Source organism: Gymnodraco acuticeps, unplaced genomic scaffold, assembly GCF_902827175.1.
Source record: "Gymnodraco acuticeps unplaced genomic scaffold, fGymAcu1.1, whole genome shotgun sequence".
NCBI classification, from domain to species: domain Eukaryota; kingdom Metazoa; phylum Chordata; class Actinopteri; order Perciformes; family Bathydraconidae; genus Gymnodraco; species Gymnodraco acuticeps.
In genome coordinates, this window is record NW_022990981.1 from 4,531,229 (window position 1) to 4,550,346 (window position 19,118).

The window sequence follows — 19,118 nt, forward strand, 5'->3', positions numbered from 1 at the left end:
CTAAATCAGTCTGTGGTGAGTACATAGAAATCCAATACCTTTATTTTACATTCATACATCTATAACATTGTACAATAAGTTTAATGCAGTTAAAAAAGCCCAATCCAAAAACAAATCCTGAAGATTAACAATGATGCATTTATGTTTTACGATTGGTGACAAGCATTTAAAAATATACACAAACACACACACGGGGTATGAGGACGAGTGGCGTCCTTGAGTTGTACCTTTATAGAGCTGTGCTGAACAGAGAGGGATTCAGACAGAGAGAAAGGCACATTGAATACACAGTGTACAAAACAGAAATGTTGACACGTAACAGCCTACTCTAGGATCTAGAACAATGACCAAAAACTGTAAACCTTCACTTATGGAAAACTAATGAACAAAAACTAAAGTCACATCTATACAAATACATTTAAAGCAAAATATTTTCTTGGTCATAACAAAGCAGAACCTTGAAATGCATTTCAACACCTAGATTGGCTCTGCCAGCAGAGAGCAATCCCACAGATATAATTACACAATATGTCACAATATTTATGCAGTTGCCCACTTCATGTGCTCCGACAACTGGTAGGAGAACCTCATGCAGAACCTCATCAGACGGCAGCTTCAGCTGATATGTTTTAGATTCAATCTAATTACAATATCTCCCCCCTCTTTACATGAAAATGGCAACTTGAAATGGTGCAACATGTACGTACATCTACATACAAATGTATAGACAACCCTATACAGCCGCAAATCTCGTATGTACCGTCAATCAAAAATGTTCAATACTTTCAGAAAAGTAAGTTCTCTGATATAAAATACTGTATTTTAAAAAGCAAATTGTTTACATTCCATCCAACAAAATAAAGCTTTATATACGTACCTTCAAAGCTTAGAAACACTCCCAACATACATATATGTATTTATATATATATATTCTATATAGAAACAATAAAGTGACTAAGATGCCATAAGTGGCTCTACGTTCACATGTAGTGGAAACCCGTTTAGAATGGCGTACAAAGCCAATGTATTTGTCTAATGAACACAGTGTGGCACTACAATTGTGGATGATTGTACGAGTTGGGGTCTCAATGCCAAGGTCAAGATTGCCTCCTCTGAAAGGGGCCTCTTCTTCCCGCTCAGCACGCCTTGGTCAGGTCAGTGGGCATGTTGGGCGTGGTCATGCGGTACTGGATCTTCGTGTTAGTGATGGCGCCGTGCTTCTGTCTGAGATGCAACCGTAGCTGACTCTTGTGGCGGAAGTGCAAGTTGCATTTCTCACACTGAAAAGGGAAGCGGCGTAACGTTATTTAGGATGTTTTTACGGAGGCAATATTACTGTTTGATTTAGTCACTTTAAAGTAGTGAAAAGAGTGCGTGGACCTACATGATAGGGCTTTTCTCCTGTGTGAATGCGCAGGTGGCTCTTCAGCGTCTGCAGGTGACGGAAGCGTGTTCCACAGATCTCACAGGGATATGGCTTCTCCCCCGTGTGGATCAACACATGGGCACGGAGATGAGCAACCTGAAACACAAACAAAACACATGAGGATTGCAACGAACAAGTCATTTGCTAGATTATTTGTATGGTTCATAAAAAGTCAGAACATGGACAATAAAATTGTCCATCCCAGTTCCTCAAAGTTCAGAGCAAATAATGTCCACATTTGAAAGGCTAAAACAGCGTTAAGCACAATAAATGTATTATCAAAATACTTGACCATTATTTTGTTGGCGATCGACTACTTGTTACAGGTCTAACGTCAAAGCAAGTTTCATTTATATAGCCCCTTCCAGCTGGAACACAAAGTGCTTCAAAACACATCCATTCACAAATAGAAACAAGATTACCTCCCCAGTCAGTGTAACACATAGCTTTGCAATTAAAACATTAATCTATCTATATATATATATATATATATATATATATATATGCATGCATATACACTTCATATACATACATACAAATAAAAATACAACTCAGTAAAAAGCTCAATTAAAAAAGGTGGGTCTTTAGTTTGCTCTTATACGTACGAACACTGCTGAAGCTCATCAATCAAACTGACTGATCACAACAATGCAAACTATTATCGGGGAATGAGTCAGACTTTGATGAAACTTTTCAGACAGTCAACGTATTTGAATCAATTGTAAAAAATAAAAAAACCACACTTAAGGTAATTATGGGTATTTTTGTAAAGCTGAAAATGACTAAACCCTCCCTGCTATTAGACAAACACAAGAGAGAGAACATGTTTTATATAGAGTCGTTTTTACCTGTACGAAACGAGCTCCACACGTCTCACATTTGTATGGCTTCTCTCCTGAGTGGATGCGAGTGTGAGTCTTGAGGTTTGCTGGTCTGTTAAACTGAGCACCGCAGATATTACAGCGATACGGCTTCTCTCCTGAGGACAAGAAATCAGAGGGTGGAGATGCTCAGCATTCAGCAGCAGGGGAGCGTGGACTTTGCCAGACAATAGAAGATCTGTGACGTACCGGTGTGGACGGTCTTGTGGCTGGCGAGGTTGCCCTTGTAGCGGAAGGCGGCCTGGCAGCGGTCACACTTGTAGGGCTTGTCGCTGTGCACCTGGAGCATGTGTTGCTTCAGCGCCCCGTCTTCAGCGAACTTGGAGTCGCACTCGTTACAGAAGAATGTGCCGTTTTCTGTCCGGGGGAAACCGTAGCAAAGGTTACCTCTAGTCAGGTTTGGGGAGTAACGGACTACATGTAACAGCATTACGTAATCAGGATACAAAAAAAGTAACCGATGCCCTTACGGTTACATTAAGAAAAGACATGATCACATTACTGTTAACATCTTTTTTGAATGGGGATTAGAATGCATCAATGAATTATAGGTAGACATCCTGCCGGAATGTTCTTTTTGGTTTTCATTTCGGCTACTTTCATTCCTTTTTTAAAGCACCTGATTTATTCAAAACAAAAATGCTGCTTGCTTTTCATTCATAAATTAAACTAAAACACTTTTTGAAAGCTCTACCATTCTGTAGGTCTAGCCTCAGTTTAAGAGGACACATCTGTACTAAATATCTTGGTTAGGTTGTAGCCTATTGTTCTGTTGTCTCGAATACACTGAAGTCAAAACATATTATTCATATTTCCTCTTTTTATTTATTTGCATTGCATTTGATGTTGAGGTAATCCAACAGTAATGGAAAGTAATTAGGTTACATTGCTTTTATATTCTGATACTAAGAACATGTTTAAAATGTTTTACAGGTAACTATTCATTGTAAACATTTGTCAAGTAACCTTCCCAACCCGGCCTCTAGTCCTTCAAAAGTGATTGGTTTACAACGCTTGTCACTGTATTAAATTGGATGTGTGTATCTCACCACAGCTGGAGTCGGAGTACTCTGAGTGCAGCTCTGCCATGTCCTCAGCTAGCCGGGACCTGGGGGTGTTGGGACAGACCTTCGAGTGCTGCGGGGAGGGGGTGCCGCAGGTCGAGCAGTTCAGGCGGCTCAAGTAGTGCGGAGCGTGGCTGTCCCCGTTCCTCAGCGACCCCTCCAGTGCACTAACACACAAAACAAGTACTTCATGTCAGGCATAACAAAAAAAGACCGTAAAAATCATATATTACAATATATTCAAATCAAATGTACTTGCAAAATAAAGTTTCTAAAAGATCTTAGTGAATGCTCAAACACAGCAAATAACAATTAATGGATCATAAAACTCGTATCAAATATATACACAAACTTGACCTATAAATCCTCCCAGCATGCCATAGAACTTGATTAACATGTTCTTGTTGTACTGCAGCACACATGCAGCTGTGTGTCTGAGCGCTCACCTGCTGATGATGTTGTTGAGGCGGCTGGCCTGCGGCACAGGAAGCTCCTCGCTGTGGTCGCTGCTCCTGCTCGTGGCTTGAGGGTCCAGGTTCTCTGAGTCGCTGGGGTGGAGGTAGGGTAGCAGACCAGGACGCTGAGGGGACCGGAGCCCCACCTCGTCTTCCTTGGCGCTCTGATTCTGCACGATGAACTTGTACTTCTTCCAGTTGCGGGATTTGGTCTCCTGCGCGCCTTGCGGAGCCTGCACTGCGGCAGCCTGGGAGAGCGTGGCGTTCTTGCTGCTGCTGGACTCTGTTGGGGAGTTGGGCTGGCAGTCTGATTTGAGGGGGCTCTGCGGGCTGCTCATGAGGCTCTTGCGCCCAGTGGAGGAGATTCCAAGCGGGTAGTGCTGATGGATCAGGTCTTCCTCTGCCTGAGGAGCGTGATCTTTCCCTGACTCTCTGTGGTGCTCGAGGGTCAACACAGGAAACGCGCGCTTCCTTGCACCGTGGGTGATAGACTGGCTGACCCCCTCGTGGCTCTCCTTCCGCATCTCGTCGTCTCTGCCTACCTCCCTGGAAGCGTAGGTGGTGGAGTGAATAATGCTGGAGGAGCTGGTGCCAAGTGCTCGACTGTATTCTGCCCTGATGATGTTGGCGCTGTCATGCGGAGAACAATGCTTATGGTGGATACCACTCTTAGAGAGGTCAGCAAAAGCGTTTTTGGCATCAGTCAGCTTGCAGAGAGGGAAAGGGAATCCTGGCATGGGAAACTGCCCGTAGAGATGGTAGTTGCTGGGGGTGCTGACCCCGCTGAACATGTTTGAACCGTAGGGCCTCCCATCCCTGAACGGATTTACCCGGCTGTGCAAACTGTCAACAACATCATGGGGCCGGTAAGCATGGACATCCTGAGGCAGCACCAAGGGACTGATCAGAAAGTCATCTCTCGGCAGCTTGGCGGAGGGATCACTGAGAAAAGAACGAGAAGGGGAATAAACACAACACATGCTGATAACGAGGAATTGTACCTACGTAAAGCACCCTTGTTCTGCCAACCTGGATTTGATGAATCTGTGGCAGGTGTCCACCACATGGTCCATCTGCAGGTAGATGGCTGTGTTCATGATGGCCATGATCAGACTCTCCTTTAGTGTGAGACGGGAGGTGTACATGAACTCCAGCAGGATGGCGAAGCCCTCTGGGTCCACCTTGGGATCCAGACTGATGGCGTTAAGGTTGCACTTGTGGGAGTCAGTAAAGATGGTGTAAAACAACCCACTGTAGCCATGAAAAAAGAGAAATACACACAATATCAGTCAAGATCACAGGATCAGTCATTTCATCTTTAAAGTGCAGAAGAAAAATGTGCCTCACTTGGCCCAAATAACACACCTGCAAGCCATGAGAACCGTCTTGTGCGCACGAAACTGCTGCCTGTTCACCAGGATGGTGACGTCTGTGAGGATATCTCTGCTGCGCAGCCGGTTCAGGTTCAGCAGGACGTCGCTTGCATGGCGTGTGAATTGTATGCAGCTGTCTGCTGCACAAGCCATTTTGTCAAATTCTGCAAAAAACAAACAGATATTTTCAGATTAAATTCGTGCCTCAAATTCACAACTCACCCAGCTGTCTCAATAAGGACACATAGGTTACTTTAAGTGAATTCAATGGGCTAAAGTTATTTATGATGTTCATCATGAGGTCTGTCAGACTGAAACAGTTACAGCCCTTCCTCCAGAAGGCGGCGCCATTTATTAAATAAGCCAGGTCTCGAGGTCTCTCCTCTTCCCTGTGTCTCTTCTTAAACCACTGGTTGACAAGTTAATATATAACCGATAAAGATGAAAAGCATGCATCATATTCTGACAGAGTAAACAGAAGATGTATGATATAAAACAGTAATAACTTGTTTTACTATTACAACTTTTGGTAAATACAAAAGTAATGACCGCGTTGATTTAACTTAAATAGGCCTAGTTCATATTTCAGAAAATAAACAGAATTTAATGCAATGATTTAAAAAAAGTCATTGGCAGTTTTATGAATCAAAAATCCAATAAGCACAATCGTGATCGGTCCATAGTTGTGGAGTGCTTTCTGACGGGGGAAAGTTTTCCGCGCGGCGGTGTGGGGTCTCGTCTCACTCAGTCCATTAACAAGCTGGTGATATTTTATAAAATAGTTCAAGGAACCACTTTAGATATACGGTCATTCAAAACTTTTTTTACACACAAAAATAACACGCAAATGTTTCATTGTTTAAACGCAATGTTCTCACCATGGCTGCATTTAAAAGCGCTCCGGTCAGACCTCAGTGCTCTCTCCCATTAACATGCTGTTATGCATTTCTAGGTCAATTACTTTGAGGGTGTAAAAACTATTTATTAACTCAATAGGGCAGAATTGGCTCTATAGAAAGCACGCGGTTTCATGACGGTATGTTCAACTCAATGTGACTTCTGTAACTGGACCCGTCCGAAAATAGGAGCAGAACAGCACAGCCTAAATTTCATTTGATCAAAAGATAGAGAACTATGACCTCCAGCCAGTGGTAAACAATTAACTACGTTTCCAAGGAAGTTATTAGGAGGGAATGCAGCTTTAACTGCCGTCAATATGCCCCATCAGTTTGTTAATTCATATAACATCGTTTTTCAGCAAAGAAGTAAGACCCCACTTGAATTTCATTTTATTTTAAGAGCCAAACTTTGACTAATTGTAACTGTTCCTTAGACTTAAAACTATAAACCGAAACTCTGAGTCCGTGACAGACATGAGGCAACACTGCAGGAAAGTTGAAGCCCACTCTGAAACATGTCACTGTATTCTGAGGACTGCGTGCCAAGCAGCGCAGGGTCTCAGTGGAAACACAAGTTAGCGCGACTGCGTGTATCGTATCCTCTACTACCGTGGAAAACACACACCCATCAACACTTATGTTTCCGCTAAGAAGTGACGGTAACAGAAGCACTTGTTCGGCGCAGCCTTTGCGCTTCACTAAAGTGAAACTGTGTTGAACCTGAGGCTGCCATGCTGCCGGCAGAGAGAGTCTGACAGCGCCGTGTTGACACTTGAGAGTAAAGTATCGTTAAAGCACGCGCATTAACAGCTGAGGCTGACACCGCTAACTGTCCACTCGAGAACCATGCAGCCTAAGCCTACTACACCCCGGGCAATGGGTAGCATATCCACCGCTCTATATCCCATTTGTAGTTATCTAAACTAAGCGTTATGACAGCCTAACAACATGACTGTGTTGGAGCGGCATGGGGAGCTCCCGCGGAGGGACACACTGCTGTCTACCCCGCCGGTTCAACCCCGGTCAGCCTGATCTGTCAGAGCCGTGCTGTCACTGCACGAGCCTCTCAGAGTTTCCTCCGCTCTGTTCAAACTGCCAGCGGACACAGTCACACAGCGCAGGCTTCACAAGCACATAACACAAACACAAACAGCACAAATTGACAAATAGCTCTGTCTAAAGCACCAGCATTATACAGTTGTAAAACCACTTCGCGCCAAATTAGAGGGAAAAAGGAATTAAAAAAATCACCTGGTAGCGCTTTCCTAGAAACTTCTTGCATCACCACTTCTAAGAACCCCAGTTCTAAGAATCAGACGAGCTCAATTCTCGGAATTTGAGCCCGAGACCGTACCACTTTTTCGTGGCAGGGGTGGGACGCCCTTTTCTCTTGTGGTAAAAACAACGTATTTCCAAAGCCGTTATTTCAACGCTTTTAGCAAATTATGCTTTTTACAGTAGACACGAGTTAGATGCAATGTTACAATGAGCATACAAATCTGACTTATTTTGTAAAATAAGGCAACGAATTGTTTCATAGTGATCAAACTCCCCCTGCTCTTGGTTGAGTCCACAGTTACAGGACGTCGAGCCGGCGACGTCACGAGTTTCTTAAACCCAGCCCCCGAAATTCTCAGAACTAATTCATATTCCATGATTTAAGCAATGTGTCGTTCGGTGGCCTTTCTTCGCATTTAACACAAAGACAGCCCCTACTATACATTGAGCGCACTGACAGACATCTTCATTAGACCCACGCGGACAGGTCGATGTAACAAGCGTGCTGTTCTTCTTTTCTTTTTTAGCCAGATTTCCTGCAGGTATGCTGACTTTATATATGGAGAATGCTGCAAAGCACCGGGGTTTGTTGTAAAAGGAACGATTTCATATGTTTAATTTGTAAAAGTGTCCTTTGGGTGTGTGGATTTGATTGTTAAGCGGTTTGGTGTTTCAGTAAATGTTAGAATGCATCGTCAGATTGGCACTTACAAGTGTTATTATATTCTCAGTTTCGCATATTAACAGTGCGTGTCATTAGGATAAAGATTACATCGTACATGTAGGTGCGATATTCAGGTATATATTAACTTAATTATATAGAAAACTTGTTGCATCACCAATATACGTTGAATGAAATCGTGCCTTGATTATTATATTGAATCAGCCATACGCGCTTGACTGTTACTTCCATGGCTTAATAAATAGTCCTGTTGTGACATTTTCTTGGTCTTTTTTGTATATGCTTTTGAAAATTGGACTACTAAACATAGTTTAGAAAGCCTCGTGCTGTGTCGACTGCTGTCCGTTGTTGTGGAAATGTTTGAAATTATTATTAAGATTGGAATTTGAAATTGGCCGGCCAAAAAAATGCCAACGCAAAGTGAACGTTTCCTGGGAAATGAATTAAATGCATTGCTGTGATTTCCCCCACAATTGAATTAAAAAGTGTTCTCCCTGTTGCATAATTTCTCAGAGTTGAGGGAGAATAAACAGCCTTTATTTTTCAGCTTACTGGTGTTGTGTTTTACTTCATGCTTCTTAGTGTGAAAAGTAGAAGGCAGGATTGTTTCTATTAAATGATGGCATGGTCAAGAAGTTGAACTATTTTTCTTTCCTGCGTTGGAATGAAAACTGTGTGTAACTGGTGTGAAGTATTGTTTTGACCAGTTTATATGGTGCATTGTTAGGGGATGCAAGCATCTGACATGTTGTAGTAATTTCATGATTCGTGTCAGTGGCTCACCTTGGAAACTTTGTTTGTGGTGATTCCAAACCTCTCCGTCTTTTCTCATCCCGTTCACCCCTTGGCACAGAAGGAGCATCTGCTGAGCTGATGGTACATAACAAAAACACATTTATACAATACATGAAAAAACATATAGGTTGCAGTGTACACTCAATCATGTATTACTCTCCTTTCTAAATGTATCAATTATCTTCAGCAATGTTACAAAATAACACAGGTGGTTGGATCAAAACTCTCTGGTGGCATTATATCAATTCTATATTTATAGGATAAAGTCAATATTCATATCATTGTACAGAACAGCATGCAAAGACTGAAGCGTATTAATGATAATAAGTTGCACATCTCTTACTCGAACATAACCTTGTCATCTGTATTGGATTTGTATTTCATTTGGTAAATATCCACAGTGGTCCTTTAAATACCTCCTTGTCAACATTATATATTTGATCAAGTCTTTGAGGATTATTATGTAAATCATGGTCTAATACTTTTGTTTTGATGAAGACAAGATGAAGTTTTTAACTATGTAAAAATGCTTTTCTTTTTCGACACACATTTTTCTGAGTAATTTAAATATATACTTTATAACAGTGGCATTACATGAGGTTAAATGCACATGAGTGAGAGTTGTGCAGTCAGTCACTGTGTTTCAGACTATTTTTATTTTGTGTTTAACCCTTTATGTGACGCCACACTCCTGTAATGTAACCGACATTTCCCTGTGGATCGCCGAGCATCCGCCCATCTGGATCCGGCATCCCACTAAAAACACTCCAGGTGTTTACAAACCATTGGAAGGGAGGGGGGGAAAGTCTCCAAAATAATTAAGACGCACGCTTTCACAGCAACCTCCGATTCAGCACTGCCAAATAAAGACTGTGTTGAGCTGCAAACAAAGAGCAGCGTCAACTTTATTTCAATCCACTTGGGGGATGTTTAAGGCGCTCCAGCACAGTTATGCATAATGCACGGCCGTAAAGCATCCAGGAGTTAGGAGAGAGATGTGTAATTTACCAGAGCCCCATGCTGTGCCCGGCTATAGAAGGATGAGATAATTACTGCAAATCCTTGGCAAACTTTAACTCAACCAGAAAATAAATGACCCACTTACAGAGGACAGAGAAAGAGTGCACGGTAGCTGATCAATATCTAAACTGATAGGAACGACACACACATTGTCACATTATGAACAGGGTATCTCCATAATGAGACAGCGGGTCATGATGTTGGGGTCTCTTTGTTGAGGCGGCTCAGAAACGAAGGGATCAGAGCAGGTTGTGACAGCGAGCCCAGGCCAGTAACAGCTGCACATAGAAAAACAGCTTGTGACACAGTGTGAAACATCTCTGAGCCGTATCATTGCGTACACTCGGCGCATGATAGGTCACTGAATAGAAATGCCCACTGACAAAAGCCCGAGGCCCGGAGGTTGCCTCACTTTCTTTTTTCTCATAAACTGCACACTTTTGTCTCGTTTCACAGCACATTTCTGCCAACTTCAGTGTTCATTGTCAGCAAAGATGTGAGCGTGTGGAGTTTTGTTCTGAGAGGCATGATGCAACCCAGCTGTAACACCAAACAGATAATGCTGTTAGCTACAGAGCTCCTTTTTTTGTTCCCTTTCTTTAAAATAATTTCTTTTTTATATTGTTAAGTTTCACTTTTTTAACTCTGTGCATCCCAGAAGAATTGTGTTCTTCTTTTGTCCATGACAAAGTCCCCCCCCCCCCCCCCCTCTCATTGTCACATGTGATTCCTACTGCAGGTCTGGATTGAGACACGGCTGCACATCAATTCTTTACTAACATGTGTTCCAATAGGCTGTGTTCTGACACATGTTCCTTAATCGTCTATTCTGTCTATCATTGATAACAAATTACATGCATCATTGATAGAGTAAAGAACACACTTTGTAATAAATAGACCCACTTCAACAAGATTTCCTGTGCCATTACGATGAGCACACTTTACTTGGAAGCTTTCCTCTTGCTTTTTAATTAACAGACAAACTGGTGAGTTGTTGACATGAAATCTTGTCTGTTTGCAACAATGCTGCTGCGGTGTGTGTCTGCACTCACACACTCCCCCTGAAAGACAGCTTTCATCCCACTTGACAAGGTTAAAGCAAACACACCCAGTCAGATTATCAGCAGCAGTGCGTAATTGAAATAGGAAGCTCACTCAAAGGACTCCCTTGATTGTATATAATATGTTGATATACTTGTGAGTTTTTGGACTTTATATGAAATAGTTTCCCTCTTCCTGAATGCACAAAGTGTGATCAAAGCACCGGTGATCAATGGAGAGGCTTGCTGCATGGCTTTGTTAAAAGACTCTTTTTATTCTGCTTTATCCCTTATTTGAAAATGAACTTAGTAAAAACTTTGGAGAATGTTTCTGTAGGATAACCTTGAGTTCAGCAGCCTGCCTCTGCGAGCTACATGCTAAGGTTGTAGTCGAAGCATACAACCTTTGTGGGCTAGAATTTCTATTTTGTTGTCAAATAAAAGCATGTAGATTCAGGACATTCTCAAGGCCAGCTGAGAGCGGCCAGGAATGCAGCCTGCAGAGCCCAACTTGATGGAATTTTCCACGCATACCAGAAACAGTCCGTCACCAGTGTGCCATCTGCTTGAGGATGGGTCAGTTACTTGCATTAACTCAAAGAGCTGCAAAGCAAAAGTGCTCAATAGCTACCATTTTTACAAATCAGATGTTGTTCTCTCACATGCCCAAACACACGGGAGTTTTAAGAGCAGGTGAGGAGGAGTTGTTAAGACTAACTTCAGCACAGATTGGTTTCAGAGCTGTGTCTGTGCTTGGTATTTAACAGAGGTATCCCTCGCAATGATAGGGAGCTTTAGTGCAGAGATTGAAAACGGTAAACAAGTGGCTCTTATTTCTTTGCACCACCCTCCGTAATGATCCAATACAAATCCTCTCTGTGAATCAACCCCTTTCTGCTCTGAGTCACAACACCTTTCAGAACCGCGCTGCAGCTCTGCAGCTCCTCCTCCATCACTGCATGATTTGGTTTTTCTACAACTTTAGGGACGTACGTACTCCTGCGTGCTAATACACCCAAACTGTACAGGAGGGATTACTTTATTCATTTGCATGATAACAGAGTCAAAAGAATGGACAAATGGTTTTAATAGTTAGTTCAGTTTGAAATGAATAAACAGTTTTTATAAGGATCTACAATTAAGTCAAAAACAGACCTAGCTATATCACTTACATAATGTACATTTACTTGCATACTATACTCAAGCAAAGGTGGATAAAGTACTCAGATGTTTTGCTTTAGTAAAAGTATAAAAAAACAGCAACTGAATATACTTAAAGTACCCAAAGTCATTTTTTATTCTGCAAAATGGCACATTTCTGAATTCTTCTAAATTAATTACAGTTATTTATGTATTAATTGTCACTTTTTAGTTGCAGCTGGTAAAGGTGAAGCTTATTTTATACTTGATATGCTGCTGATGGCTTGTGAATTTCCCTAAGGTATCAATCAAGGTTATTCTAACCTTAAATACATGATCAATTATTACATTTTGTATTATTATTCTGAAAGTAAAAACCTTTTTAATCCAAGATGTTTTATTGTAGCATTAGAGTATTTCTTCATGGGGATATTGAAAATGTTACTCTAGTAAAAGAGCTCAGTAGTTATTTCACCTCTGTCTTAAAGTTATGCACAAATAATCAAATTGATATTTAATATGAAAAGAGAAACAGTTGAAATGATTAGCTTAAATTCATGAATAAATGGATAAAAGATTCAGCTTCTGACACTTTGCTGGATGCTCAAAGAACGTGTCAAAGATATTCTCCTAACGCTGTGATCACTCTGACCGAGACAATGTCCAGCACTTTGGTGACGAAGAAAGAAAACGTCATTCCCACTCTGTGTGAAAACGGCCTCCAGTGGTTTTAAGGGTCTCAGATTACCAGAGTTATACGTACATAAATAAAACGCAGCACGCACACTGCGGAGATTTCATTTCAAGCTTGCAATTTGCCGTTTAGTCAATAAAGGCAGCATTTCTTCTGTATTTCCACTGTCGCGCTGGAATATTTCAATGTCAACATGTTGATGGTGACTTAAAGGCCACTAACCAGTTTAATGTTGTGTGTGGCAGTATGTGAAGGACCGACACATGTCTCTGCAATACAAACACACTTCAAATAGTTAATATCTGCTTGTAGCACTGTATACTTATAGTTCTCAGCACACATACATATTCATCATGCTTCATAACGTTAATAATACATTTTAAAGCATTTTATAATGACATAAGGTCTGGTATCATGCTCATACTTAAACTGATCCTTTGTTTTTTGCATTTATTTGAGATGGAATTTTACATTTCAGTTACGTAATGTTTACCCCCCCAAAAACTGACTTCAAAAACGACTTCTACCATACAAACGTCAAATTGAGAGTTTATGTGACTTTGGAGGAAGCTTTACATAAGGGAAATGTTTATGTCCATCATACAGCTGTGTCAAATTAGTTTTTAGTTTACTGTCTGATATTATCCGTTTAAGATTGTATTAAATGATTCCCTCACGTTCAGCTGTATCATGTTCTCTGTGTTACATTGCCCTCCCTGCCAGGTCAGAGGAGTCTCTGGTCTACAGGTGTGTTAAACAGACTCACACACACATAGCTCTGGGCCATGCTTCAACAAGGAAACATGAAGAATTTAGCACATCCACCACCTCGGAAACTTCCTAAATGCATATATGTATTTCCTCACATTAAAACATGAGAGGTCAAGTCCAAAAGATGTTAAACAGGCATTGGTTGAGTTTTTCATGAGAGGAATCTCAGTGCCAGAGATCCTCATCAAACAGCCTCCAGCCTATAGGTGTATTTTCATGTCAGCTTTTTTGCTTTCCTCCAACCAGAGCAGTACATGGATTTAATCCATCATGGAAACATGCGATTGGGAAGATGAAAGCCATCCCACCGAGCTCCACAACTCAGCTGCTTCACGAAAAAAAAAAAAAAAAAAAAAACGTAAACTCTATGTACTGACATGGATTCAGGAAGAGATACCTCAAACATTTACTAATGAAATATCAAGGAAAACATGTGCATAATGCAGTAATGAAATGCACATGTCCATTTCGATTTATAATTGTTCTCTTTTCCCTTTGTTATCCAATTTATGAATAATATTTGTTACTTTGTTAGCTATTATTTTTGATCAAAAATCTTTTTATTGCGTTTCAACAATGCATAAACACTGTTTGTCATTTAGAGATGGAAAGCAAAATATATGCATACAACTCTGTACTGATTGTATGTACAAAGAGAACAAATAATTAGAAAGAACACAAACAAACAATAACAACGACTAAAGTATTCCCTACATTCACTGCGAGTGAGCCTCATACACACGATTTCTCATCCACACGATTTCTCATACACACGATTTCTCATACACACGATTTCTCATCCACACGATTTCTCATCCACACGATTTCTCATACACACACGATTTCTCATCCACACGATTATTTACCAGGAACATTGTTAGATGAATATATATGTGTGTAATACGTATGCACAAACATGCAGCAAATACCTATACTCATACACATCTACATCTATCATACATACATACACACACACACACATACACACATACATACATACACACATACATACATACATACATACACACATACACACACACACACACACACACACACACATACATACATACATACACACATACATACACACATACATACACACATACATACACACATACATACACACATACATACATACATACATACATACATACATACATACATATTACAGATACTGCAGATAGGCTATACCAATAGCAGATTGTTTTATGGAGTGTGGAATGCATTTAAAAAAGGTTAGCTATTATTTTTGATAAATAATAATGTTTTACATTTTTGATCAGAGCCCATAACCTTTTATTGAAGCCAAACAATGATTTCTCCTTCTAAATTCTCTAAAGCCTCCCACTCTTTATTTTAGCTAGAAACATATCCACCGATATTACCATCAGACCTCATTAATGTGCATTTATTAAACACGTTTGTGATGATACAATTGACATATTGTATTTGTACTAATGTATGATAGTTAACAGCTGCTCTCTCTCTCAGTGCTTTTTTAAAATGAACTCTGAAGCCCAGGAAATACCGGGTGGAAGTGTTGATGCAAAAACTAAGCAGAGTGACACCTCCTGCACATTGGCATAATTGTTATCTGTACACACACATACATACACACATACATACACACACACACACACACACACACACACACACACACACACACACACACACACACACACACACACACACACACACACACACACACACACACACACACACACACACACACACACACACACACACACACACACACACACACACACACACACACACACACACACACACACACAATTAATTATCTGTACACACGTTTGTTCGCCCTTTTTTACCTACTTTAACATGTCATTCTAGAATGGTAAACGTCACATGAAAAAATCGAAAGAGAATCTCGAATCGATCAGATCCTTTCTTGTCTCACATTAAATGCCTACTTTACATGATTGTACATACTGTAGATAGACCCGTGAGGACACTATCTGTTGCAGTCGGTACTCCCGTTTGCTGATGTCAGTTGTTTTATCGTCACCCCTTTAGAAGACACTTTGCATGCTTGCTCTTGCTATTGTTGTGCAAGCGATTGAGCAGTATTGATCTGATGTGTGAGATTAGCTGACCGTCATAAAGCAGTATGGAAATAAAGATCTACCTCTTATTATAGTGCAGGGGTAAGCAAGCCAGTGTTTGTGTTCTTTTGGTATAATGTTTGTTGATATAAGACAAAAGAATGCGAAAATACCAATGAATAATACAATATTACATTTCAGTTGTAGGATGCTTTTATCCAAAGCGACTTACATACTCAGTTCTGAGGGCAATCCCCACAGGAGCAATCTGGGGTAAAGTGTCTTCAGGAACACAACGACATGCTGACTGCAGGGGGGATTGAACCAGTGCACTATCCCACTGAGCCACAGTCTATGTATATATTGTAGTGTTGGATATATCTAAATTATATATATAAGAAAAAGTCAATATGATTTTTGGCATGAAAAAACTATATATTTCTCAAATTAAGAATTGTTTTGCAATATAATTTGTTCATGCACAAACCTTGTAAACTGATAACAATATATGACAAACAATGGTAATATAGAAAATCCTACATTTGTCACCAGTCTTTTAAAGAATGTCACATTTCCATAAATATTTATATCAATTTCAACGTTTTAAAATTAAAGATTAAAATGTCATTATTTTCCACATTCATTATCCAGCCAGTTTTGATTGTAAGTTGTGCAGGTGTTAAGAAACAGAAAAAGAAAGAAGTCTCACCTTTTTTCTGCTGGAAGGAGTGAGGCATGATGGGATCTGTAGTGGGAAATCAGGAGGAAGTGAATTCAAAGTGCAGTTCAGGAAGCAAAGCGCGGCCTCTTGTGCTGCTCCAAAAGTCTTTCAGTGCTGCCCGTCAACTTTCTACCTGACTGTGGTACGATCCAGAGCACCAAACACAACCCGCCTTGAGTCTTATTTTTCTGGCAAGTAGCTAGATGTTCCAGGATGCAGTGTCTGACTGGTGGCAAGCCGCCCCCCCCCCCCCTGAGTGGCAGCTAAAGCTGGAGGGATGGAGCTTCTGTTCAGAGCAGGAGGGCAGCGGGGGAGCTCTGGTGAAGCCTCATGTCTGTCAGTTTTCAGCCGGACGAGTGGGAGCTTCTGGAAGGCGGCACGGCGGCGGGCTGAAGTGAGTCAAGTGGAGTGAGCACGCTTCATGTTAGTGAACCAGTCCACAGGGCATCCCGCTCTCTGAGCTGATGGGCCGCCTGCACTCTAGCGTTCATTGATTGTAGCGCTCAGTTGCTCCACTTTTTCCACGAATGCTAAAACCATGGAGCAGGCTCAGTTTTGGAAAAAAAAATAGAAGAGATTAAACAGCCTATAAAATAATCCCAGTTTTCCTATGTATAATTCATTTGAATGAAGAGTCTAAAATCCCATTAAGCCACAGGAGCACAGACTAGCAGTGCCTTTACCGTGCAGGAACTCTGGAGCTCAGGCCATCTGCCAGATTACACTTTTTCATATACGACTACAACACATTGTTTTATAAACAGAGCTTTTATACCACAAACATTTCAGTGTCCCGGAGCATTAATCTACCTAAGCTTATCTCAATCCAGGGAACTAGATATTGCTCTTTATAACTTGTCAGTGGAGGGGGGGTTATTACATCACACCAGCTGTCACTTCAACGTGGCACAGCCAATAGGAAGGTCAGCAACGTGTGACAGAGAGAAAATTAGGGAGGGAAATCCTGAAAACAGTAACAAAATATATTCAGTGGAGAACTGCTAAATTCAAATACTTTGAGTGGAGCTGTTTGTGATCTTGTTTTCATATTTGGTTGCAGACTCTGATAAAGCACTTTTGTAAGCATAAATCCACAGTGTTCATGTCAAAGCACGAGTATCAGTGGTAATCGCTGTCGACACCTGATGTTGAAGTCAGATTAAATGAACACACATGCTGTCTGTGCAGATAAGCTCACCTCAGCGGGTATGAACTCCCAAAGCTATGCTATTAACAGCCTTACATGCTGCACAGCTTTACTTATGAATGCTGCCATCATTACAGAAAAAAAGAGATGAATGCATCAGAAAGTGAAGAAGAACCTAAAAATGAGATACATGCGGGTGTGTGACAGATCTGTACAGTGTGTTCATCGCAGCCATGGGATAATCCATTTGGATGAGTGGACTAATATTCAGCCAATGCTGCTAAAGCCAAATTAGTCCAACACATTTCCATCATATTTCTGAATAAAGCAGCCCCAACAATCCGAGCTCTCGGGATAGTGACGGCAAATGACCGGTGAGCCCTCTGAATCCCTGTGATCCAGGGATAAACTCCTCATGAAGAAGCTTAAACCTCTGAACTGACACACAAATGAGAGCCAACAACAGGTCACAGCGCCTCAGAGGGAAACTGTGAATACTGTCCTACTGTCACCGGAGCCACGGTGAGGCAGGGGGAACCTGGCCCCGAGAGGGATGACAATAAAGACATCAAGTCACCGGAGCCCCCCCCCCCCCCCCTGCTCTGTGGAGCTTATAGGAGGATGGCTTGTGCAGAGCAGCGTAAGAGTGACCTTAATCATCAGAGGGATATTTGGGTTTTATTCTGCACGCCGGTCAACGCTCTGTTTGACTGGCAGGCATAACAAATTAGAGAGGGGCAAGGTCGGTTTGAAAGTGTAATCCATATCATCCCGTTACAGAGGCTGGGCTGCCGTCGGGCCCCGGGGCCAAACAGCGGCAAGCCGCGCCAAGCACATTTTGATGTTGATAATGATGTCGGATTATGCTGTCATCTGATGTAATTTCGGCCTGGATCAAATTAACAAAACAGGGATCAACACAATTCTTTAGAAAGGGACCGTTTTGTTTTGTTGCAACCTTCTAGATGCAAAGTGGATTTCATGAAGTTTAAAGCCCAGATAGACTTTAGACATTTCTGCCGTTGGCCTTTCCCTGGTAAATATAAGATTCACAGCATCCTCGCTTTCTAAAGCATGCCTTGCAGTTATTCATATCAGGCTGCGAATAAATAGTCTGGAAGAAAAAACGGTGACCCTGGCTGCATGCCGAATAGTCAAAAAATCAGCTCCTAACGTCTAACCCTATCGTCTATTCCTTGACCTCTGAGTGAAACGTCACGGGGTTAAGGGATAGTGGATAGGAGAATTCAAAAGGACTTAGGAGAAGAGACTGCGGTACTTTAGAGAAGCCGAATGCACTTTCACTATCCGACGTGTTTATGATGCGCCAGCGGACGTCATGAATGTGCGTCTGCTGCTGTGGGGAAACTATGGAAACTACAGTTTTCTATACAGCGGACTACAACATGGATGTTCAATAAGAACGAGGGACTACTGTAAACTCATCTAGAGACTCTGCACCGTGCTCTGATGCTGTTGCGTTATGCTTTATGAACGTGGACAACAGAGAAACATATTCTTCATGACCAAAGTTGGAATTGAAATAAAGAAGGAAAGTGAAACTTATGCTCGTCACCCTCTCCCTCCGGTCTACATTAGTACAAATGATCCCAATACGTATGATTGTATGAAAAGATCTTAAAATCATAAATGTATTTATTATAAA

General features: G+C 41.3%; 1 protein-coding gene across 3 annotated transcripts; it reads right to left on the minus strand.

The window, feature by feature from the left end:
* Nucleotides 1-24: 24 nt before the first annotated feature.
* bcl6aa (BCL6A transcription repressor a) lies at nucleotides 25-16,406 on the minus strand. 3 transcript variants are annotated; one of them, XM_034235585.1, is made up of 10 exons: nucleotides 16,294-16,406; nucleotides 8,842-8,928; nucleotides 5,192-5,363; nucleotides 4,856-5,077; nucleotides 3,818-4,768; nucleotides 3,357-3,538; nucleotides 2,497-2,664; nucleotides 2,275-2,405; nucleotides 1,385-1,522; nucleotides 25-1,280 (listed from the first exon to the last, which is right to left on the minus strand). In XM_034235585.1, the coding sequence occupies exons 1-10, from the start codon at nucleotides 16,319-16,321 to the stop codon at nucleotides 1,137-1,139; spliced, it is 2,223 nt and encodes a 740-aa protein (XP_034091476.1). In that variant the 5' UTR covers nucleotides 16,322-16,406; the 3' UTR covers nucleotides 25-1,136. The 3 variants fall into 3 exon arrangements, with proteins under 3 accessions (XP_034091476.1, XP_034091477.1, XP_034091479.1); XM_034235586.1 differs by lacking the exons at nucleotides 8,842-8,928; nucleotides 16,294-16,406 and adding an exon at nucleotides 7,350-7,390; XM_034235588.1 differs by lacking the exons at nucleotides 8,842-8,928; nucleotides 16,294-16,406 and adding an exon at nucleotides 6,078-6,123.
* Nucleotides 16,407-19,118: the final 2,712 nt, after the last annotated feature.

Excerpts from the sequence above, each read along its gene's own strand:
- bcl6aa (XM_034235585.1), bottom strand. The coding sequence starts at position 16,321 with ATGCCTCACTCCTTCCAGCAGAAAAAAG. Across the intron at positions 5,364-8,841 it reads CCACAAACAAAGTTTCCAAG|AATTTGACAAAATGGCTTGT; the intron begins GTGAGCCACTGA and ends TGTTTTTTGCAG. Across the intron at positions 3,539-3,817 it reads CTCAACAACATCATCAGCAG|TGCACTGGAGGGGTCGCTGA; the intron begins GTGAGCGCTCAG and ends TTTGTGTGTTAG.